Source organism: Pseudophryne corroboree, chromosome 1 (genome assembly GCF_028390025.1).
Source record: "Pseudophryne corroboree isolate aPseCor3 chromosome 1, aPseCor3.hap2, whole genome shotgun sequence".
NCBI classification, from domain to species: domain Eukaryota; kingdom Metazoa; phylum Chordata; class Amphibia; order Anura; family Myobatrachidae; genus Pseudophryne; species Pseudophryne corroboree.
This window is the reverse complement of record NC_086444.1, coordinates 22,209,179-22,234,089: the sequence shown is the minus strand read 5'-3', so window position 1 is coordinate 22,234,089 and position 24,911 is coordinate 22,209,179. Positions and strand designations below refer to the sequence as shown.

At 49.8% G+C, this 24,911-nt stretch overlaps 1 protein-coding gene across 3 annotated transcripts in view; it reads left to right on the top strand.

Moving 5' to 3' along the window:
• The window catches only part of LOC135054368 (von Willebrand factor A domain-containing protein 5A-like), a 188,169-nt gene that overhangs the window by 52,065 nt on the left and 111,193 nt on the right, over positions 1-24,911 (top strand). For all 3 annotated transcript variants that reach the window (XM_063957558.1, XM_063957559.1, XM_063957560.1), the window contains 4 exons: positions 2,941-3,073; positions 10,091-10,260; positions 24,285-24,373; positions 24,739-24,883. In XM_063957558.1, the coding sequence (XP_063813628.1) occupies positions 2,941-3,073; positions 10,091-10,260; positions 24,285-24,373; positions 24,739-24,883 (537 nt within the window). The remainder of the gene's footprint in view (positions 1-2,940; positions 3,074-10,090; positions 10,261-24,284; positions 24,374-24,738; positions 24,884-24,911) is intronic.

Below are 24,911 nucleotides of genomic sequence, written 5' to 3'. Positions count from 1 at the left end.
TGTCAGCAGTGTTCTTTCCGGGAGTGGACGACTGGGAAGCAGACTTCCTCAGCAGGCATGACCTCCACCCGGGAGAGTGGAAACTTCATAGGGAAGTTTTTCAGCATGATTGTGGACCGTTGGCAAAGACCAAAGGTGGACATGATGGCGTCCCGCCCGAAAAACGGGACAGGTATTCCGCCAGGTCATGAGACCTTCAGGCGATAGCTGTGGATGTTCTGGTAACACCGTGGGTGTACCAGTCAGTGTATGTGTTCCCTCCTCTGTTTCTCATAACCAAGGTATTGAGAATTATAAGACATAGAGGAGTATGAACTATACTAGTGGCTCCGGATGGGCCAAGAGGGACTCGGTACCCGGAGCTTCAAGAGATGCTCACAGAGGACTAAGGGCCTGGGGAGCTAAGAAGGGACTTGCTTCAGCAAGTACCATGTCTTTTCCAAGAATTACCGCGGCTGCGTTTGACGGCATGGCGGTTGAATACCGGATCCTGAAGGGAAAAAGGCATTCCATAAGAGGTCATACCTACCTTGGTCAAAGCCAGGAAGGAGGTGACCGCACAACGTCATCACCACATGTGGTGAAAATATGTTGCGTGGGTAAGGCCAGAAAGGCTCCACGAAGGAAATTCAACTAGGTCGATTCTGCACTTCCTGAAAACAGGAGTGTTTTGAGCCTCAAATTGGGTTTCATTAAGATTTAAATTTCGGCCCTGTAGATTTTCTTCCAGGGGGGGGGGGGGAAAAAAAATAAAAAAAAAAAAATTGACTTCAGTTCCTGAAGTACAGATTGTAAAGGGTGTATTGCATATACAGTTCTTTTGTGCCTCTAGGGGCACCGTGAGATCTCAACATAGTGTTGGGATTCCTTAAAATCATATTGGTTTGAACCGCTCAAATCTGTGGATTTGAAATATCTCACATGGAAAGTGACCATGCTGTTGACCAATATCTCACATGGAAAGTGACAATGTTGTTAGCCCTGGCCTCGGCCAGGCGATTGTCAGAATGGGCGGCTTTGTTTTACAAAAGCCCATATTAAAATTTTCCATTTGAACAGGGCAGAACTGGGACTCGTCTCCAGTGTCTTCCTAAAGGGGTGTCAGCGTTTTCACCTGAAACAACCTATGGTGGTGCCTGCGGCTACTGGTAACTTGGAGGACTCCAAGTTACTAGACGTTGTCAGGGCCCTAAAGATATATATATATATATATATATATATATATATATATATATATATATATATATATATATATATATATATATATATATATATATATATATATATATTATAGTTAGGACGGCTGGAGTCAGAAAGTCTGACTTGCTGTTTATATTGTATGCACCCAACAAGCTGGGTGCTCCTGCTTCTAAGCAGTCTATTGCACGCTAGATTTGTAGTACAATTCAGCTTGCACATTCTGTGGCAGGCCTGTCACAGCCGAAATATGTAGATGCCCATTCCACAAGGAAGGTGGCTTCATCCTGGGCGGCTGCCCGAGGAGTCTCGGCATTATAACTTTGCCGAGCAGCTACGTGGTCAGGGGAGAACACGTTTGTAAAATTTTACAAATTTGATACTCTGGCTAAAGAGGACCTGGAGTTCTCTCATTCGGTGCTGCAGAGTCATCCGCACTCTCCCGCCCGTTTGGGAGCTTTGGTATAATCCCCATGGTCCTGACGGAGTCCCCAGCATCCACTAGGACGTTAGAGAAAATAAGAATTTACTTACCGATAATTCTATTTCTCGTAGTCCGTAGTGGATGCTGGGCGCCCATCCCAAGTGCGGATTGTCTGCAATGCTTGTACATAGTTATTGTTACAAAAATCGGGTTATTACTATTGTGGTGAGCCATCTTTTCAGAGGCTACTTCGTTTTGTTATCATACTGTTAACTGGGTTCAGATCACAAGTTGTACGGTGTGATTGGTGTGGCTGGTATGAGTCTTACCCGGGATTCAAGATCCTTCCTTATTGTGTACGCTCGTCCGGGCACAGTACCTAACTGAGGCTTGGAGGAGGGTCATGGGGGGAGGAGCCAGTACACACCATGTGACCTAAAAAGCTTTTTAGATGTGCCCTGTCTCCTGCGGAGCCCGCTATTCCCCATGGTCCTGACGGAGTCCCCAGCATCCACTACGGACTACGAGAAATAGAATTATCGGTAAGTAAATTCTTATTTTCCTTCAGGGCCAAACAACCTTTATAGGATTATAATCCCTCCCCTCTCAAGGACAGTAGAACACCTTCCCCCCCCCCCCCCCCCCTTCCCCCACCAGGAGTATTACCTGCCCCAGAGCAGCGTGCAGTAGATTTTGGGGTCAATTTACTAAGCCTTCAATCAACATAAAGGTTACAGAGATAAAGGAGTCTATTCACTAAGCCTTGGATGGAGATAAAGTGAACGATGATAAAGTGCCAGACAATCAGCTTCTAACGGTCATGTCACAGGCATAGTTTGAAAAATGACAGCTAGGAGCTGATTGGCTGCTTCTGCTGATTAAAATTATATGCAGCTTGCCTATATTCTGTGTGTAATTGCGGCTCTATCTGCATCCGAAATGAAACGTTACAGAGTTTTCCAGGAAAACACTGTAGCAGAGCATTTTGTATGCAGATACAGTCACACATAGGCATGTTGCAAGCCCATGTAATCAGCAGAAGCTGCTTGTGCATCATATTACGTTATTTTGCATCTGACGCATTTTCACAGAAAAGAAGGTACGAAAGACGCTCGACTCTACGAGTCGCATGCGACTTGTTGCGCACAGAGCAAAGATCTAAGAGGAAACGTCTGTAAATGTGTTTGGCACTAGATGTTTTCAAACGTCGTCACCACGGACCACATTGTAGCAGTGTACTAGATGAGTGTGTACAGTCTGGCCTCTTATATCAGGAGGATCCATTGTTCTTTATAATGTGACGCTTCTGATGGTTACAGGTGTCGCTGGCAGAGGGACACAAGTTTGAGCGAGACGTGGAGTTACTCGCTTATTACACGGAGGTGAACAAACCTAGTGTCACTGTGGAGGCGGGGCTTGAGTCTACGCAGGAATCAGGACCGGCTTCATCAGGTGCCACAAGCAAACCCCAGTTTATACTCTGTCCCCCAATCCATGTGCAGTACTACTGTTTCTACCAGTGCTTCCCAAACCCAGTCCTCACAGCACAGTCCCAATCCCCCTGTGCTGAAGCAGGTATGCCAGGATTGGGGAAACACCAATTTATACTGATCCCTATCCAGGCTAATGCTGTCTCCATCCATCTCATACTGATCCCTATCCAGGCTAATGCTGTCTCCATCCATCTCACACTGATCCCTATCCAGGCTAATGCTGTCTCCATCCATCTCACACTGATCCCTATCCAGGCTAATGCTGTCTCCATCCATCTCACACTGATCCCTATCCAGGCTAATGCTGTCTCCATCCATCTCACACTGATCCCTATCCGGGCTAATGCTGTCTCCATCCATCTCACACTGATCCCTATCCAGGCTAATGCTGTCTCCATCCATCTCACACTGATCCCTATCCAGGCTAATGCTGTCTCCATCCATCTCACACTGATCCCTATCCAGGCTAATGCTGTCTCCATCCATCTCACACTGATCCCTATCCAGGCTAATGCTGTCTCCATCCATCTCACACTGATCCCTATCCAGGCTAATGCTGTCTCCATGCATCTCATACTGATCCCTATCCAGGCTAATGCTGTCTCCATCCATCTCATACTGATCCCTATCCAGGCTAATGCTGTCTCCATCCATCTCACACTGATCCCTATCCAGGCTAATGCTGTCTCCATCCATCTCACACTGATCCCTATCCAGGCTAATGCTGTCTCCATCCATCTCACACTGATCCCTATCCAGGCTAATGCTGTCTCCATCCATCTCACACTGATCCCTATCCAGGCTAATGCTGTCTCCATCCATCTCACACTGATCCCTATCCAGGCTAATGCTGTCTCCATCCATCTCACACTGATCCCTATCCAGGCTAATGCTGTCTCCATCCATCTCACACTGATCCCTATCCGGGGTAGGATTGTCTTAGTGCCCAGTTGAAGTCACGTTCTCAGCATGAAGCCTGTTAGGAGTCTGTTATGTCTGTAGATTAATATATTATTTCTCTTTCATCCACTAGGGGACACTGGAGTTCCACTTAGACATTAGGGGTGTGAAGCTTGCAACCGGAGGTGTGGCACAATCTAAAAAAATTTGCATTGTCTGCACAGCCGGCTCCTCCCCCTTCACGCCCCTCATGCCTCAGTTTCGAAAATTGTGCTGGAGGTACAGCACGTGGGAGCACAGAGCTCCTGACAAGATTTTGTTTTGTTTTAGTTTTAATGATTTCTGGATATGGGCTGTGTCACCCTAATGAAAAGGGAGACAAGAGCCTCAGAATGGTGGTAGACAACGATCCATATCGAATGGACCTGCATCTCTCCACAGAAATATTAATAGAAGGGTGCTGCGTCTCCCTAGGAAAAGGAAGACAACGCTTGACAATACTGGGAGACAAAGATCCCTTTTGAAGGGATCTGCATCTCTCACAGGAGATCCTCTTGCAGTACAGTGAGTAACTTGTTCGTGGTAGCACAAGGCTGACAGAATGGCTAACTGCTCCCTCCTCTCTTCCACCCGCTCGCCCCCCGCTCATCCCGCGGTTTATTATGACTGCGGGTCACTTTCACTCAGCTGTGGAGCGCTGGGCGCCTACCCGGTGAAGGTTCCCGCCGGCGCAGTCAGTTATCTCCGCTTTGTCTCCTTTCAAGGAGCGCGCGCACCGGCGGGGAGACGGAGTGACAGGACGGGAAGCGCTGCTAAGGACGGGTAGAAGGTCCGGTGGCGCGACCCGTCAGTGTAAGCGCGGCTTGTGGGGAGCGGGCAAGCACAGTATTGCGCACCGCTGGGGGACCGGGTGAGAGCGGTTCCACAGCGCGCGCACTGAGAGGTAAAGTGAGTGGCATTCAAAGCCACTCCAGCAGCGTGTACGGCTTATGTTTTAAAGTAATGGATGGGATGAAAAATTATCAATGGCGGCCATCTTAAATTTCTTATAAGGGCGCCAATCTGAAGGGCAGGAATTAACCCTCCCCCTCTTATGTTATCCTATGAGACATTATATAGGTTTAGCTCCCTCTGCTGGTAAAGGAAGTTATAGGAGGATCTGTATTACTATGAAAAATTATATAGGATGAGCTCCCTCTACTGGGATTTATAGGAGGATCTCCTGAAGTAAAAGTTTTAATTACTATTTATATTTTCTAAGGACTTCTATACAAAAGATCCTGAAGAAAATACTGGGAAGCATGTGGACAACCTCACCATCGTAGCTGATTTACAGTTTAGACTGTGAGGATTACAAACCGGCTGGGGATTTTTATTTTTTATTTTGTATTTAGTTGTTTGTTTATTTAAAATGTATGGATTGTCATTTTCCCCTTTTTCCATATGAATGGATAAATAAATTGTCCAGCCGTTTCCAATACCTTTGCTTCCGGCATTCTCAGGCTTTCTCTTCCCATTTTAAGGGGTAAAATCACTGCGTAATACCCTAGTAAGGGGTTATATTAGCATGTACGACTCCTGCTTAGACAGGGACGCACAACCTGGGAGCAGTGTTATCAAAGAAAGGACAGAATCACGCATACAACGATCACAGTTAGCTGCAGGATTCTCAAAGACGATGGAAGAGTTTCTTATCAAATTAACGCCGCCCGCACAACCTCGAAGGTGCGCAAGGCAGTTAAAAGACCCCTCCCAGTTGTTCAGAGTGTACTGACCCCTGCGATTTCCCAAAATGCAGGAAACTCGACTACATAATTTGTGGTAGTGGGGGACTGCGTTCACACTTTCCCCGGAAGGGCCTTAACCTGAGGAATTCGACTTATTCGAATCAAAGAAAAAAAAAAAAAACCAATTTCCCATTCCTAAATTTCTCCAAATTCAAATGGAGGAGAACTGGAAACAATCTGATAAACGTTGGCAATTCCCAAGACGGGTTCAGGTAACGTACCCTTTACCTAAGGGTGTAAGGCAAGCATCCACCGGTCGTGGATGCTTCCCTAGGTAGCATACCGCACAAAAAGGACCGATACCTATCGTAACGACTTTAATAGATGTTTCAGATTGTAAGGTTGACACGGCTTTAGAGTCAATTTTCGTAGCAACAGGTGCGGTACAGAGGCCTACCCTCATCTGTACTTGGGTTAACAAGGCTATGGGAGCATGGGCCAGCCGTATTATACAGAAAAATAGCTGAAAGAGATTACTCATCTGGCGGAACACATTCGAGGGTCAACCTCATACTTATGTCAGGCCTCTAAGGATTGCATCGTGCACCTCCACATCGGCCATACTGCCAAGGCGAATTTTATGACTCAGACAATGGCAAGGAGATTCTGACACTAAGAAGGCAGTAGAAACCATTCTCTTTGAGAATAAATGCTTTTCGGTCCAGAATTGGACAAGTTAATTACTCAGGCTACGGCAGGGAAGTCCACATTCCTGCTTACTCCTTATACAAAAACTACTCCACAGGTCAAGAGAGGTTAGGTGGGAACAATGTTTAAGTCTTTCAGATCTCAGTCCTTTCGAGTCCGAGATAGTAGGTTTATCTTTGCCTGTGAGCTGTCTAACAAAACCGTGCCATGATGGTCTCCCAGCTCACCTAGGGTCCCCCCTGGTGGGTGCACGACATCATCTCTCCAGAGATCTGGATAAACAACATAATCTCTCAGGAGTACAAGATGGATTTTGAAAAAAAAAAAAAGAAAAAAAACCTCAGTCAGATGCCTCGGTACCCTCCAAAAGGCAAAAGCGTTACTTACGGCAATTCAGATATTGCTAGGGTCAGAGGTCAGGGTACCAGTTCCTACCTCGCAGAGAGGAACGGGATTCTATTCCAGTCTTTTTGCCGTACAAAAGTCAGACGGAACAGTCAGATACTCAATTTAAACGTTTCAAAGTTTACAGATTCACGATGGAATCAATCCTGTCGGTCATTGCAGGTTTGGAACACAAGGTGTTCAGGATAAAGGATGCGTACCTGCATATCCCGATTTGGTCCTCCCGCGAGCCTACTTACGGTTTGCAGGGGGAAGGATCATTACCAGTGGGTACAAATGGTGTAATGGTTAGCATTACTGCCTCACAGCACTGAGGTCGTGGGTTTGATTCCCACCATGGCCCTAACTGTGTGGAGTATATATATTCTTCCCGTATTAGCGTGGGTTTCCTCCGGGTACTCCGGTTTCCTCCCACAAAAAGCCTATCTGCAGCCCAAGGATCTTCACGAAGATCATCGCGGTCAGGGTGGCAAAATTAAGGTTACTGGGGGTTACGAGAATACCTCGCCTAATCAAGGCCTCTTCTCAGGAGAAACTGATAAAGGATGCTCACACAATTTCTGATTTAACACGGATGGATAGTACACTTCCAGTAATCCAACCACTTTCCAACTTAAAGGATTGAGTTCCTAAGTCTTATATTGGACACAGTGAAATGGAAAAAAATGTTTGATTTTTTTTTTTTTTGGGTCAGCATCCAAGATTCCAGACATACGGAAGTTGGTGACTCACGTACTAAGGGCACCGACGGTTTCTCTACATCTCTATGTACAACATCTCGGGAAGATGGTAGTCGTTCGAAGCTCTCCAGTATGGCAGACTTCATTTCCGACCTTTCCAGATGATTTTCATTGCTCAAGGAGCAGGTTTGTATGGGCTGCTTCATTGGAGAATCCGCCTTCAACCACAAGTACGTGTCTACATCGGAGAATCCGCCTTCAACCACAGGTACGTGTCTCCCTGACATGGTGGTCGGGCACAAGTGTCTCGCAATTGGAGGATTCTGACAACGGATGCCAGTCTCAGAGGTTGGGGTGCCGTCCTGGAAGACCATCAATTTCAGGGAAGGTGGAAGTCACAAGAATAGATTACCCATAAACATTCTCGAGCTAAGAGCTGTTTTCAAGGCACTCCTCTTGGCTGAAAATCTGGTCATAGGTCAGTATGTATGGATACAGTCGGACAATGTGACGACGACTGCTTACATAAACCGTCAAGAGGGAACAAACAGCAGGATGGCGTTAAAGGAATAAGCAAAGATCCTGTTGTGGGTGGAAAGGCGAAAAATAATCTCAGGGGCCTTCCGCAGGTCGACCTCATGGCGCCGAGGCAGAACCATCAGCTGTCCAGATATGTATCCGGGACAAGGGATACGGCAGCAAGAGGAGTAAATGCGTTAACGCTTCCTTGGGATTATGAAGGGGTTTACATTTTTCCACCCTTCCCACTCATACCAAAAATATTGAAAAGGTTTAAACGAGACCGTGTGTGGACGATTCTCATCACACCGGGTAGGCCACGCAGGAGTTCGTACTCGGACCTACAAGGGTTGCTGTCAGAAGAACCGTGGCGGTTACCTCAAAGAGAGGACCTACTATCTTAAGGACCGTGTCTTCACAGACCTGAACAGACTGCGTTTGACGGCGTGACTGTTGAAACGCGGATCTTAAGGAACATAGGAATACCTAGATTGACCATTCCTACAATGAGTGCGGCTAGATAGCCGGTTACAGGGGAGCATTACTACAGCATTTGAAAGCAATATATATAGACTGGTGTCCGGAACGTGGATGGGATTAGACGACCGTCCATTTCTCCAGACTTTTATTATTCCAATTCAAGCAGCCCTAGCCTTAGGGCTGCGATTGGGTTCTCTGAAGGTTCATGTGTCGGCTCGTTCCATTCTTTTTCAACAATGAATGAAAGCATCCTTGCCAAAGCTTCAGACCTTTTTACAAGGTGTGCTGCAGATACAGACCCCTTTTTGGTAACCCACGGCACCATGGGATCTGGATTTGGTGTTAGATTTTTTGAAACACCTTTGTTTGAGTCATTACCAATGACAAATCTAGAATCTTTCTTGAAAGGTAACGTTGTTGCTAGCTTTAGCTGCGGCTAGGCGGGTCTCTGATTTAGGAGCCTTGTCGTGTAAGAACTCCTTTTTGAGTTTTCATGAGGATCGGCAGACCTCCGTACAAGAATGGGTTTCCTTCCTAAGCTTATTTCGGGGTTTTATGTGAACCAACCAATTGTGGTCCCATCTTTCCAGTGTCTAGAGGATGGAGATGGGTTCGGGCAGGTTGTCCGAGCTTTAAGGCATTTATGATGGACTGAAGAAGGTTTGGCCGGCTTCTAAGCTGTCCCTGTCTCAATGGTTTAGACTTGCCATTAGGCAAGCTTATATTTCCAGTGGGAAACGGGTTCCATTAAGAACAAGTGCGCATACCACTAGATCAAGGGTGCCTCCTGGGCAGCTGCCAGAGAAGTTTCCACTACTCAACTTTGCAGAATGCGCGAAGTGGTCCTCAGCCCACACGTTCGCGAAACTTTAAAAGTTCGATACCTTTGCGTCCGAAGATTCTAAGTTCGGACGTTTGGTGTTGCAGGCAACGGACAGCACTCCCTCCCTGGGAGATAACTTTGGGACGTCCCCTAATGTCTAAGTGGAACTCCAGTGTCCCCTAGTGGATGAAAGAGAAAAGAGGATTTTGGTACTTACCGATAAATCCATTTCTCTGAATCCTCTAGGGGACACTGGACGCCTGCCACGGTGCTGTCAGTCCTGCTGTGTTCATGGTTCTTGATCATACAGTTCATACAAACAGAGTTGGTTTTTCATTTAAAGAAGTTCTTAGATACTGTTTGGCATGTTGTACGGTTCGGTTCCTCGCCGGGTGCTCTCGTATCCTGTCCTCGTCTCTCAGTCAAAATTTTGGAAACTGAGGCATGAGGGGGGTGAAGGGGGAGGAGCCGGCTGTGCAGACAATGCAAATTTTTTTAGATTGTGCCACACCTCCGGTTGCAAGCTTCACACCCCTAATGTCTAAGTGGAACTCCAGTGTCCCCTAGAGGATTCAGAGAAATGGATTTATCGGTAAGTACCAAAATCCTCTTTTATCCTGTTCATGATTTGCTGCCCGGAATAATGGATATCTCTTGTAGACTGTACATAAATACTATATAGAAGCCTTTCCATTCTCTATTATAATACATCCACTTCTCTCTATATTCTATAGGATCCATTATGACGGACTCTGTTGTGATGTTGAATTTCTACCCCAGTTTTCCGGAGTCCCAGGAACAGTCCAGCTGCGGAGAGTTTATATTTGTTGTGGACCGGTCTGGGAGTATGGAGTGTGGCATGAACTCCGAGCCTAACGCTCCACAGCGGATTCAGAGCGCTAAGGTCAGTGCCGGGACCCCCGAATCAGTAATTACCAGAGCGCTAAGGTTAGTGCCGGGACCTCCAGCTCAGTAATTATCAGAGCGCTAAGGTCATCGCCGGGACCACTGGGTCGGTAATTATCAGAGTGCTATGGTCGGTGCTGGGATCCCCGCATCAGTAATTATCAGGGCGCCAAGTGCTGGGATCCCCGCATCAGTAATTATCAGGGCGCCAAGTGCTGGGACCCCCGCATCAGTAATTATCAGGGCGCTAAGTGCTGGGACCCCCGCATCCGTAACATCAGTAATTATCAGGGTGCTGAGGTCTGTGCTGGGACCCCCGCATCAGTAATTATCAGGGCGCTAAGTGCTGGGACCCCCGCATCAGTAATTATCAGGGTGCTGAGGTCCGTGCTGGGACCCCCGCATCAGTAATTATCAGGGCGCTAAGTGCTGGGACCTCCGCATCAGTAATTATTAGGGTGCTGAGGTCAGTGCTGGGACCCCCGCATCAGTAATTATCAGGGTGCTAAGGTCAGTGCTGGGACCGCCGCATCAGTAATTATCAGGGCGCTAAGTGCTGGGACCTCCGCATCAGTAACTATCAGGGTGCTGAGGTCAGTGCTGGGACCCCCGCATCAGTAATTATCAGGGCGCTAAGTGCTGGGACCCCCGCATCAGTAATTATCAGGGTGCTAAGGTCAGTGCTGGGACCCCCGCATCAGTAATTATCAGGGCGCTAAGTGCTGGGACCCCCGCATCAGTAATTATCAGGGCGCTAAGTGCTGGGACCCCCGCATCAGTAATTATCAGGGCGCTAAGTGCTGGGACCCCCGCATCAGTAATTATCAGGGCGCTGAGGTCCGTGCTGGGACCCCCGTATCAGTAATTATCAGGGCGGTGAGGTCAGTGCTGGGACACCCGCATCGGTAATTATCAGGGCACTAAGGTCAGTGCTGGGAGCCCCGCATCGCTAATTATCAGGGCACTAAGTTTAGTGCTGGGACCCCCGGGTCAGGAATTCAGGGCACTAAGGTCAGTGCTGGGACCCCCGCATCAGTAATTATCAGGGTGGGGAGGTCTGTGCTGGGAACCCCGCATCAGTGATTATCAGGGTGGTGAGGTCGGTGCTGGGACCCCCGCATCAGTAATTATCAGGGCACTAAGGTTAGTGCTGGGACCCCTGGGTCAGCAATTATCAGGGCACTAAGGTCAGTGCTGGGACCCCCGCATCTGTAATTATCAGGGCACTAAGGTTAGTGCTGGGACCCCTGGGTCAGCAATTATCAGGGCACTAAGGTCAGTGCTGGGACCCCCGCATCAGTAATTATCAGGGTGCTGAGGTCAGTGCTGGGACCCCCGCATCAGTAATTATCAGGGTGCTAAGGTCAGTGCTGGGACCCCCGCATCAGTAATTATCAGGGTGCTGAGGTCAGTGCTGGGACCCCCGCATCAGTAATTATCAGGGTGCTAAGGTCAGTGCTGGGACCCCCGCATCAGTAATTATCAGGGTGCTAAGGTCAGTGCTGGGACCCCCGCATCAGTAATTATCAGGGCACTAAGGTTAGTGCTGGGACCCCCGGGTCAGCAATTATCGGGGCACTAAGGTCAGTGCTGGGACCCCCGCATCAGTAATTATCAGGGCGCTAAGTGCTGGGACCTCCGCATCAGTAACTATCAGGGTGCTGAGGTCAGTGCTGGGACCCCCGCATCAGTAATTATCACGGTGCTAAGGTCAGTGCTGGGACCCCCGCATCAGTAATTATCAGGGCGCTAAGTGCTGGGACCCCCGCATCAGTAATTATCAGGGCGCTAAGTGCTGGGACCCCCGCATCAGTAATTATCAGGGCGCTGAGGTCCGTGCTGGGACCCCCGTATCAGTAATTATCAGGGCGGTGAGGTCAGTGCTGGGACACCCGCATCGGTAATTATCAGGGCACTAAGGTCAGTGCTGGGAGCCCCGCATCAGTAATTATCAGGGCGCTAAGTGCTGGGACCTCCGCATCAGTAACTATCAGGGTGCTGAGGTCAGTGCTGGGACCCCCGCATCAGTAATTATCACGGTGCTAAGGTCAGTGCTGGGACCCCCGCATCAGTAATTATCAGGGCGCTAAGTGCTGGGACCCCCGCATCAGTAATTATCAGGGCGCTAAGTGCTGGGACCCCCGCATCAGTAATTATCAGGGCGCTGAGGTCCGTGCTGGGACCCCCGTATCAGTAATTATCAGGGCGGTGAGGTCAGTGCTGGGACACCCGCATCGGTAATTATCAGGGCACTAAGGTCAGTGCTGGGAGCCCCGCATCGCTAATTATCAGGGCACTAAGTTTAGTGCTGGGACCCCCGGGTCAGGAATTCAGGGCACTAAGGTCAGTGCTGGGACCCCCGCATCAGTAATTATCAGGGTGGGGAGGTCTGTGCTGGGAACCCCGCATCAGTGATTATCAGGGTGGTGAGGTCGGTGCTGGGACCCCCGCATCAGTAATTATCAGGGCACTAAGGTTAGTGCTGGGACCCCTGGGTCAGCAATTATCAGGGCACTAAGGTCAGTGCTGGGACCCCCGCATCTGTAATTATCAGGGCACTAAGGTTAGTGCTGGGACCCCTGGGTCAGCAATTATCAGGGCACTAAGGTCAGTGCTGGGACCCCCGCATCAGTAATTATCAGGGTGCTGAGGTCAGTGCTGGGACCCCCGCATCAGTAATTATCAGGGTGCTAAGGTCAGTGCTGGGACCCCCGCATCAGTAATTATCAGGGTGCTGAGGTCAGTGCTGGGACCCCCGCATCAGTAATTATCAGGGTGCTAAGGTCAGTGCTGGGACCCCCGCATCAGTAATTATCAGGGTGCTAAGGTCAGTGCTGGGACCCCCGCATCAGTAATTATCAGGGCACTAAGGTTAGTGCTGGGACCCCCGGGTCAGCAATTATCGGGGCACTAAGGTTAGTGCTGGGACCCCCGGGTCAGCAATTATCGGGGCACTAAGGTCAGTGCTGGGACCCCCGCATCAGTAATTATCAAGGTGCTGAGGTCAGTGCTGGGACCCCCGCATCAGTAATTATCAGGGCGCTAAGTGCTGGGACCCCCGCATCAGTAATTATCAGGGTGCTGAGGTCCGTGCTGGGACCCCCGCATCAGTAATTATCAGGGCGCTAAGTGCTGGGACCCCCGCATCAGTAATTATCAGGGTGCTGAGGTCAGTGCTGGGACCCCCGCATCAGTAATTATCAAGGTGCTGAGGTCAGTGCTGGGACCCCCGCATCAGTAATTATCAGGGCGCTAAGTGCTGGGACCCCCGCATCAGTAATTATCAGGGTGCTGAGGTCCGTGCTGGGACCCCCGCATCAGTAATTATCAGGGCGCTGAGTGCTGGGACCCCCGCATCAGTAATTATCAGGGTGCTGAGGTCAGTGCTGGGACCCCCGCATCAGTAATTATCAAGGTGCTGAGGTCAGTGCTGGGACCCCCGCATCAGTAATTATCAGGGCGCTAAGTGCTGGGACCCCCGCATCAGTAATTATCAGGGTGCTGAGGTCCGTGCTGGGACCCCCGCATCAGTAATTATCAGGGCGCTGAGTGCTGGGACCCCCGCATCAGTAATTATCAGGGCACTAAGGTCAGTGCTGGGACCCCCGCATCGGTAATTATCAGGGCACGAAGGTCAGTGCTGGGACCCCCGCATCGGTAATTATCAGGGCACGAAGGTCAGTGCTGGGACCCCCGCATCCGTAATTATCAGGGCACTAAGGTTTAGTGCTGGGACCCCCGCATCCGTAATTATCAGGGTGCTGAGATCAGTGCTGGGACCCCGCATCAGTAATTATCTGGGCACGAAGGTCAGTGCTGGGACCCCCGCATCAGTAATTATCTGGGCACGAAGGTCAGTGCTGGGACCCCCGCATCAGTAATTATCTGGGCACGAAGGTCAGTGCTGGGACCCCCGCATCAGTAATTATCTGGGCACGAAGGTCAGTGCTGGGACCCCCGCATCAGTAATTATCAGGGTGGTGAGGTCGGTGCTGGGACCCCCGCATCAGTTATTATCAGGGCACTAAGGTCAGTGCTGGGAGCCCCGCATCAGTAATTATCAGGGTGGTGAGGTCAGTGCTGGGACCCCCGCATCTGTAATTATCAGGGCACTAAGGTTTAGTGCTGGGAGCCCCGCATTAGTAATTATCAGGGCGCTAAGTGCTGGGACCCCCGCATCGATAATTATCAGGACCCGAAGGTCAGTGCTGGGACCCCCGCATCGGTAATTATCAGGGCACGAAGGTCAGTGCTGGGACCCCTGCATCGGTAATTATCAGGGCACTAAGGTTTAGTGCTGGGACCCCCGCATCAGTAATTATCAGGGTGCTGAGATCAGTGCTGGGAACCCCGCATCGGTAATTATCAGGGTGGTAAGGTCTGTGCTGGGACCCCCGCATCAATTATCAGGGCACTAAGGTCATTGCTGGGACCCCCGCATCAGTAATTATCTGGGCACGAAGGTCAGTGCTGGGACCCCCGCATCAGTAATTATCAGGGTGGTGAGGTCGGTGCTGGGACCCCCGCATCAGTAATTATCAGGGCACTAAGGTTTAGTGCTGGGAGCCCCGCATCAGTAATTATCAGCGTGCTGAGGTCAGTGCTGGGACCCACGCATTAGTAACTGAGGTCAGTGCTGGGACCCACGCATTAGTAATTATCAGCGTGCTGAGGTCAGTGCTGGGACCCACGCATTAGTAATTATCAGCGTGCTGAGGTCAGTGCTGGGACCCACGCATCAGTAATTATTAGGGTGGTGAGGTCAGTGCTGGGACCCCCGCATCAGTAATTATCAGGGTGCTGAGGTCAGTGCTGGGACCCCCGCATCAGTAATTATCAGGGTGCTGAGGTCAGTCCTGGGACCCCCGCATCAGTAATTATCAGGGCACTAAGGTCAGTGCTGGGACCACCGCATCAGTAATTATCAGGGCAATAAGTGCTGGGAGCCCCGCATTAGTAATTATCAGGGTGCTGAGGTCAGTGCTGGGACCCCCGCATCAGTAATTATCAGGGTGCTAAGGTCAGTGCTGGGACCCCGCATCAGTAATTATCAGGGTGCTGAGGTCAGTGCCGGGACCCCCGCATCAGTAATTATCAGGGTGCTGAGGTCAGTGCTGGGACCCCCACATCAGTAATTATCAGGGTGCTAAGGTCAGTACCGGGAGCCCCGCATCAGTAATTATCAGGGTGGTGAGGTCAGTGCTGGGACCCCCGCATCAGTAATTATCAGGGTGCTGAGGTCAGTGCTGGGACCCCCACATCAGTAATTATCAGGGTGCTAAGGTCAGTACCGGGAGCCCCGCATCAGTAATTATCAGGGTGGTGAGGTCAGTGCTGGGACCCCCGCATCAGTAATTATCAGGGTGCTGAGGTCAGTGCTGGGACCCCCGCATCAGTAATTATCAGGGTGCTGAGGTCAGTGCTGGGACCCCCGCATCAGTAATTATCAGAGTGCTGAGGTCAGTGCTGGGACCCCCGCATCAGTAATTATCAGGGTGGTGAGGTCAGTGCTGGGACCCCCGCATCAGTAATTATCAGGGTGCTGAGGTCAGTGCTGGGACCCCCACATCAGTAATTATCAGGGTGCTAAGGTCAGTACCGGGAGCCCCGCATCAGTAATTATCAGGGTGGTGAGGTCAGTGCTGGGACCCCCGCATCAGTAATTATCAGGGTGCTGAGGTCAGTGCTGGGAGCCCCGCATTAGTAATTATCAGGGTGCTGAGGTCAGTGCTGGGACCCCCGCATCAGTAATTATCAGGGTGCTGAGGTCAGTGCTGGGACCCCCGCATCAGTAATTATCAGGGCAATAAGTGCTGGGAGCCCCGCATCAGTAATTATCAGGGTGCTGAGGTCAGTGCTGGGACCCCCGCATCAGTAATTATCAGGGTGCTAAGGTCAGTGCTGGGACCCCGCATCAGTAATTATCAGGGTGCTAAGGTCAGTGCTGGGACCCCGCATCAGTAATTATCAGGGTGCTGAGGTCAGTGCCGGGACCCCCGCATCAGTAATTATCAGGGTGCTGAGGTCAGTGCTGGGACCCCCACATCAGTAATTATCAGGGTGCTAAGGTCAGTACCGGGAGCCCCGCATCAGTAATTATCAGGGTGCTGAGGTCAGTGCTGGGACCCCCGCATCAGTAATTATCAGGGTGCTGAGGTCAGTGCTGGGACCCCCGCATCAGTAATTATCAGGGTGCTGAGGTCAGTGCTGGGACCCCCGCATCAGTAATTATCAGGGTGCTGAGGTCAGTGCTGGGACCCCCGCATCAGTAATTATCAGGGTGCTAAGGTCAGTACCGGGAGCCCCGCATCAGTAATTATCAGGGTGCTGAGGTCAGTGCTGGGACCCCCGCACCAGTAATTATCAGGGTGGTGATTTGTGTATAAATTCCCTGAGACTGGTGCATGGGTGTTTGCTGTTTGTGTTCTCACTGCGCTGTGTTCAGCGGTGCCTGGTTGCCGGGTATTGCATTTCTCAGAGCTCTCTGCCTTCTGTCCAACCTAATTATAATTTGCACACCATAAGTACTGAGGTGCTACTCTGCTTGAGACTTGATACAGTATACAAGGGGCAAAAAGTTGCAGGTGCACTACAGTATCTCACACTAGCTCAACCTGTAATAACCAAAGGCATTTAGCATAATCCTGGCCAGGGCTATGAGCTTACCCACCACGCCAAGGTAGCCTCTCATTGGGTAAGTCCCTAACACTAACTATAGGGGTTCAGGTCCACCCCAGAGCGACCCAGCCAGACATTGCAAAAGTGATACAAATAAAGCAGGCCTGGCCAACCTGTGGCTCTCCAGCTGTTGTAAAACTACAAGTCCCATCATGCTTTGCCACAGTTTTGCTATTACGGAAGGTTCAAACTGTGGCAGGGCATGTTGGGATGTTTAGTTTCACAACATCTGGAGAGCCACAGGTTGGCCAGGCCTGAAATAAAGGGTTAAAGAGGTAGGAGCAGCTGCTGCATGTGAGTGATGTGACTAGTACAAGAAAATGATGTGAAAGTGTTACATATATACAGATAAGAAAGATGTGTGAGAAATGCATCATTAGGATACATGAGATTTGCACCTTTTATTATCCCAATGTAAAAGTACACCTCACATGTGTATAATGGTAGATTCCGGAGTATATAACCTCTAATGTATAGTAGCTGATACTGTTACTATCATTTAGTCATCATAGAGACCCTGTTGATTCAAACTACACAGGTTTACTTAGTGCAGCATGGCCTGTATGGCGAGATTTTATCTATAGGTCACAGGAATCCAGCATACAGTATAATAAGCAACATTCCCCAGTAATGTTTATTGCACGTTACCAGCTCTTAGAGAAGCTGCTACCCATTACTTAGATGTTGTGATGCCCACAGGGATGTCATACAAACAGAATACATGTATATAGTATACTGGTGCTCTTTATATATTTAACTGGTTTTTCTCTGACGTCCTAAGTGGATGCTGGAACTCCGTAAGGACCATGGGGAATAGCGGCTCCGCAGGAGACAGGGCACAAAGTAAAAGCTTTGAACACTAGCTGGTGTGCACTGGCTCCTCCCCCTATGACCCTCCTCCAAGCCTCAGTTAGATTTGTGTGCCCGGCCGAGAAGGTTGCAATCTAGGTGGCTCTCCTGAGCTACTTAGAGTAAAAGTTATATTAGTTTTTTTTATTTTCAGTGAGTCCTGCTGGCAACAGGCTCACTGCAGCGCGGGACTAAGGGGAGAAGAAGCGAACTCACCTGCGTGCAGAGTGGATTGGGCTTCTTGGCTACTGGACATTAGCTCCAGAGGGACGATCACAGGCCCAGCCATGGTTGGGTCCCGGAGCCGCGCCGCCGGCCCCCTTACAGATGCTGAAGAGTGAAGAGGTCCAGAAATCGGCGGCAGAAGACGTTCCTGTCTTCATTAAGGTAGCGCACAGCACTGCAGCTGTGTGCCATTGCTCCCAGCACACTTCACACTGCGGTCACTGAGAGTGCAGGGCGCTGGGGGGGGGGGCGCCCTGGGCAGCAATGTAAATACCTCCTATGGCAAAAAATACATCACATATAGCCCCTGGGCTATATGGATGTATTTAACCCCTGCCAGTTTTCCAGATAAAAGCGGGAGAAGAGCCCGCCGAGAAGGGGGCGGGGCCTATCTCCTCAGCACACGGCGCCATTTTCCCACACAGCTCCGCTGGTAGGAAGGCTCCCAGACTCTCCCCTGCACTGCAATACAGAAACAGGGTAAAACAGAGAGGGGGGGCACTTATTTGGCTAAAAAATATATATATAAGCAGCTATAAGGGATAGACACTTATTATAAGGTTGTCCCTATACAGTTTATAGCGCTTTGGTGTGTGCTGGCAAACTCTCCCTCTCCCTCTCCCTCTGTCTCCCCAAAGGGCTAGTGGGGTCCTGTCCTCTATCAGAGCATTCCCTGTGTGTGTGCTGGGTGTCGGTACGATTGTGTCGACATGTATGAGGAGGAAAATGATGTGGAAGCAGAGCAATTGCCTGTGTTAGTGATGTCACCCCCTAGGGAGTCGACACCTGACTGGATGGTTGTGTTTAAAGAATTACGTGACAATGTCAGCACTTTGCAAAAAACTGACGACATGAGACAGCCGGCAAATCAGTTAGTGCCTGTTCAAGCGTCTCAGACTCCGTCAGGGGCGCTAAAACGCCCGTTACCTCAGATGGTCGACCCAGACACGGATACTGAATCCAGTGTCGACGGTGAGGAGACAAACGTAATGTTCAGTAGGGCCACACGTTACATGATCACGGCAATGAAGGAGGCATTGAACATTTCTGACACTACAAGTACCACAAAAAAGGCTATTATGTGGGGTGTGAAAAAACTACCAGTAGTTTTTCCTGAATCAGATGAATTAAATGAGGTGTGTGATAAAGCGTGGGTTTCCCCCGATAAAAAACTGCTGATTTCTAACAAATATTGGCACTATACCCTTTCCCGCCAGAGGTTAGGGCACGTTGGGAAACACCCCCTAGGGTAGATAAGGCGCTCACACGCTTATCAAAACAAGTGGCGTTACCGTCTCCTGATACGGCCACCCTTAAGGAACCAGCTGATAGAAGGCTGGAAAATATCCTAAAAGGTATATACACACATACTGGTGTTATACTGCGACCAGCAATCGCCTCAGCCTGGATGTGCAGCGCTGGAGTGGCTTGGTCGGATTCCCTGACTGAAAATATTGATACCCTGGATAGGGACAGTATATTATTAACTATAGAGCATTTAAAGGATGCATTACTATATATGCGTGATGCACAGAGGGATATTTGCACCCTGGCATCAAGAGTGAGTGTGATGTCCATCTCTGCCAGAAGGGCGTTATGGACGCGACAGTGGTCAGGTGATGCAGATTCCAAACGACATATGGAAGTATTGCCGTATAAAGGGGAGGAGTTATTTGGGGTCGGTCTATCAGACCTGGTGGCCACGGCAGCGGCTGGAAAATCCACCTTTTTACCCCAGGTCACCTCTCAACAGAAAAAGACACCGTCTTTTCAAACTCAGTCCTTTCGTTCCAATAAGAACAAGCGGGCAAAAGGCCACTCATTTCTGCCCCGGGGCAGAGCAAGAGGAAAGAGACTGCACCAGGCAGCCTCTTCCCAGGAGCAGAAGCCCTCCCCCGCTTCTGCCAAGTCTTCAGCATGACGCTGGGGCTTTACAAGCGGACTCAGGCACGGTGGGGGCCCGTCAAAAATTTCGACGCGCAGTGGGCTCACTCGCAAGTGGACCCCTGGATCCTGCAGGTAGTATCACAGGGGTACAAGTTGGAATTCGAGACGTCTCCCCCTCGCCGGTTCCTGAAGTCTGCTCTACCAACGTCTCCCTCCGACAGGGAGGCAGTATTGGAAGCTATTCACAAGCTGTATTCCCAGCAGGTGATAATCAAGGTACCCCTCCTACAACAAGGAAAGGGGTATTATTCCACGCTGTTTGTGGTACCGAAGCCGGACGGCTCGGTGAGACCAATTTTAAATCTAAAATCCTTGAACACTTACATAAAAAGGTTCAAATTCAAGATGGAGTCACTCAGAGCAGTGATAGCGAACCTGGAAGAAGGGGACTATATGGTATCTCTAGACATCAAAGATGCTTATCTCCATGTCCCAATTTACCCTTCTCACCAAGGGTACCTCAGGTTTGTGGTACAAAACTGTCATTATCAGTTTCAGACGCTGCCGTTTGGATTGTCCACGGCACCCCGGGTCTTTACCAAGGTAATGGCCGAAATGATTCTTCTTCGAAGAAAAGGCGTCTTAATTATCCCTTACTTGGACGATCTCCTGATAAGGGCAAGGTCCAGGGAACAGTTAGAGATCGGAGTAGCACTATCTCAGGTAGTACTACGTCAGCATGGGTTTATTCTAAATATCCCAAAATCACAGCTGATTCCAACGACACGTCTACTGTTCCTAGGGATGATTCTGGACACAGTCCAGAAAAAGGTGTTTCTCCCGGAGGAGAAGGCCAGGGAGTTATCCGAGCTAGTCAGGAACCTCCTAAAACCAGGCCAGGTGTCAGTGCATCAATGCACGAGAGTCCTGGGAAAAATGGTGGCTTCTTACGAAGCGATTCCATTCGGAAGATTCCATGCAAGAACTTTTCAGTGGGATTTGCTGGACAAATGGTCCGGATCGCATCTTCAGATGCATCAGCGGATAACCCTATCTCCAAGGACAAGGGTGTCTCTCCTGTGGTGGTTACAGAGTGCTCATCTTCTAGAAGGCCGCAGATTCGGCATTCAGGATTGGATGCTGGTGACCACGGATGCCAGCCTGAGAGGCTGGGGAGCAGTCACACAGGGAAGAAATTTCCAGGGCTTATGGTCAAGCATGGAAACGTCTCTTCACATAAATATCCTGGAACTAAGGGCCATTTACAATGCCCTAAGTCAAGCAAGACCTCTGCTTCAGGGTCAAGCGGTATTGATCCAGTCGGACAACATCACGGCTGTCGCCCACGTAAACAGACAGGGCGGCACAAAAAGCAGGAGGGCAATGGCAGAAGCGGCAAGGATTCTCCGCTGGGCGGAAAATCATGTGATAGCACTGTCAGCGGTGTTCATTCCGAGAGTGGACAACTGGGAAGCAGACTTCCTCAGCAGACACGACCTCCACCCGGGGGAGTGGGGACTTCACCCAGAAGTCTTCCAAGTGATTGTAAACCGTTGGGAAAAACCAAAGGTGGACATGATGGCGTCCCGTCTCAACAAAAAACTGGACAGATATTGCGCCAGGTCAAGGGACCCTCAGGCAATAGCGGTGGACGCTCTGGTAACGCCGTGGGTGTACCAGTCAGTGTATGTGTTCCCTCCTCTGCCTCTCATACCCAAAGTACTGAGAATCATAAGAAGGAGAGGAGTAAGAACTATACTTGTGGCTCCGGATTGGCCAAGAAGAACTTGGTACCCGGAACTGCAAGAGATGCTCACGGAGGACCCGTGGCCTCTACCTCTAAGAAAGGACCTGCTCCAGCAGGGACCTTGTCTGTTCCAAGACTTACCGCGGCTGCGTTTGACGGCATGGCGGTTGAACGCCGGATCCTGAAGGAAAAAGGCATTCCGGATGAAGTCATCCCTACCCTGATCAAGGCCAGGAAGGATGTAACCGCACAACATTATCACCGTATTTGGCGGAAATATGTTGCGTGGTGCGAGGCCAGGAAGGCCCCGACGGAGGAATTTCAACTGGGTCGATTCCTGCATTTCCTGCAAACAGGATTGTCTATGGGCCTCAAATTGGGGTCCATTAAGGTTCAAATTTCGGCCCTGTCAATTTTCTTCCAGAAAGAATTGGCTTCAGTTCCTGAAGTCCAGACTTTTGTCAAAGGAGTACTACATATACAGCCCCCGTTTGTGCCTCCGGTGGCACCGTGGGATCTCAATGTAGTTCTGGATTTCCTCAAATCCCATTGGTTTGAACCACTCAAATCGGTGGATTTGAAATATCTCACATGGAAAGTGACTATGTTGCTAGCCCTGGCCTCGGCCAGGTGAGTGTCAGAATTGGCGGCTTTATCTTGTAAAAGCCCATATCTGATTTTCCATTCGGACAGGGCGGAACTGCGGACTCGTCCTCAGTTTCTCCCTAAGGTGGTATCAGCGTTTCACCTGAACCAACCTATTGTAGTGCCTGCGGCTACTAGATGTTGTCAGAGCCCTAAAAATATACATTTCAAGGACGGCTGGAGTCAGAAAGTCTGACTCGCTGTTTATACTGTATGCACCCAACAAGATGGGTGCTCCTGCTTCTAAGCAGACGATTGCTCGTTGGATTTGTAATACAATTCAGCTTGCACATTCTGTGGCAGGCCTGCCACAGCCAAAATCTGTAAATGCCCATTCCACAAGAAAGGTGGGCTCATCTTGGGCGGCTGCCCGAGGGGTCTCGGCGTTACAACTTTGCCGAGCAGCTACGTGGTCAGGGGAGAACACGTTTGTAAAATTCTACAAATTTGATACCCTGGCTAAGGAGGACCTGGAGTTCTCTCATTCGGTGCTGCAGAGTCATCCGCACTCTCCCGCCCGTTTGGGAGCTTTGGTATAATCCCCATGGTCCTTACGGAGTCCCAGCATCCACTACATAAATATGTATCTAAATATTGTGCTTCCTGCCCTGAGTGTCCGTACCATGCAGCCTGGTAACACAATAGGAATCCCCTTGTCCAATTACCAAAGTATTGAGGTTCTGTTTGAGAGAATAGCTATGGATTTGGTTGGATCTTTAGTAAAGTCTGCACGGGTCATGGAAAACTAGAGTAGTTCTGTCATTGACCCTGGTCCATCCGCTTACCTCAGTAATTTTGGTTCCCATAGTAGCAATAGCCAAAACTCTCTCTCAGCTAGTCAACAGCTGGAGGCCAAAGAATTTTTCATAATGAGTATAGTTTTGTTTTCTGACCTACCTGGTAAAACAGATAGTAAACATGACATAATCACGGAACCAGAGGTTAGGGTTAATCTAAAGCCAAGTAGAATACCACAAGCTAAGGCAGTATCTAAAGAAATGTAAAAAATGTTGGAGTTAGATATGATTAAAGAAGCACAAAGTGAGAGAACAAGTCCCATTGTATACATGCTGAAACCCGACGGGAGCTAGCAATTATGCAATGATTTCCTTAAATTTGTGTTTCTAAGTTTGATGGCTATCCAGTGCCTCGGTGGATGACCTTATTGACAGGTCTGGATCAGCACTGTTCTTTACTTACCCACTCTAGAATTACCCAAAGGGTACTACCAAATGGTGTTGACAGTGCCAAAGAAAAGAAATTTCCAGCACCCAAGAGGCGGTTTCAATACAAGAAGTTGCCATTTGGGTTATATGGGGCTCCCGCCACCTTTCAGAAGATGATGGATAAAATTCTAATGCTGCATGGACAGAATGCTGCTGCTTTTCTCGAGGATGTAGTCGTCTACAGTACAGTCCGGATTGCCAGTCTCACTTGTTCAGGGTACAAGCAGTGTTGGACTCCATCTTGAAAGTAGGATTTGACAGCCCACCCAAAAAAGTGATTCCCTCTGCCTTATACCTCGTCCCCAGCTAGTCAGTTTCAGTTTGGTGCCAGCAAGAGTGCGCACCATTTTGTGGGGGTGCTGCTATTAAGTGGTCCTCCCACTTACTTTAATTTACTTTCTTTTTTGTTTTTACTTTCACTTTTTTTTTTTGATGAGCAGTCTGTGCAGGCGTTCTATAGGACGCCCTCACAGCCGCTCCAACACCCAGCGCCGCTTGCAGCAGCGGTGGCTTCCACCGCGGTACTCCAGAAAGTGACTGCATACCACCACTCCCAGAGCTCGCTACCGGACGTCCTGGGCAGGTAAGAGATACGACTCCCTGCTTGCCGGCGGTGCAGGCGAGTGTCGGCCCAGCACACTTTTCCACACGCTTGATCGCTTATATTTCATACATATTTGTAGTTTGTGTGTATATGTATTGATATTAGTGAACGGATGCTTCCTGCCCATCCATCACCCAGCTCTGTCTATCTCTTCTCTCCAGGAAACCCTGGTTCTTCTATTGAAGAGTTTGCCCCTTGGATGTTACTTCAATATCTTTGGATTTGGGTCTGACTTTGAGTCCTTCTTCCCGTGAGTATAACAAGCTGTGTAATGTGAGTAACTCTGTTCCCTGGTGGAAGGATGTTCTGCTGGCTGGAAATGTATCTATTTATTGTGGCGTAATCTCATCACATCACAGCGGTACTGTGGTGGCCGTGCGTGGGAGGGCCCCTGCGGTACTGTGGTGGCCGTGCGTGGGAGGGCCCCTGCGGTACCGTGGTGGCCGTGCGTGGGAGGGCCCCTGCGGTACCGTGGTGGCCGTGCGTGGGAGGGCCCCTGCGGTACCGTGGTGGCCGTGCGTGGGAGGGCCCCTGCGGTACCGTGGTGGCCGTGCGTGGGAGGGCCCCTGCAGCACTGTGGCTGTACATACTGTATTAATTGTCTGTATCCCCCAGGGAGAGTGTGCAGTACACACAGACATCTATGGAGGAGGCTCTGAAGAAGGTTATGGTGATGGAAGCTGACTTAGGAGGGACAGAAATTCTGCAGCCTCTACAGAAAATTTACAAAACAGCCGGGAGACGAGAGCACCCCAGACAGGTAAGTGACCCAGGACGTGTGGTGGGAG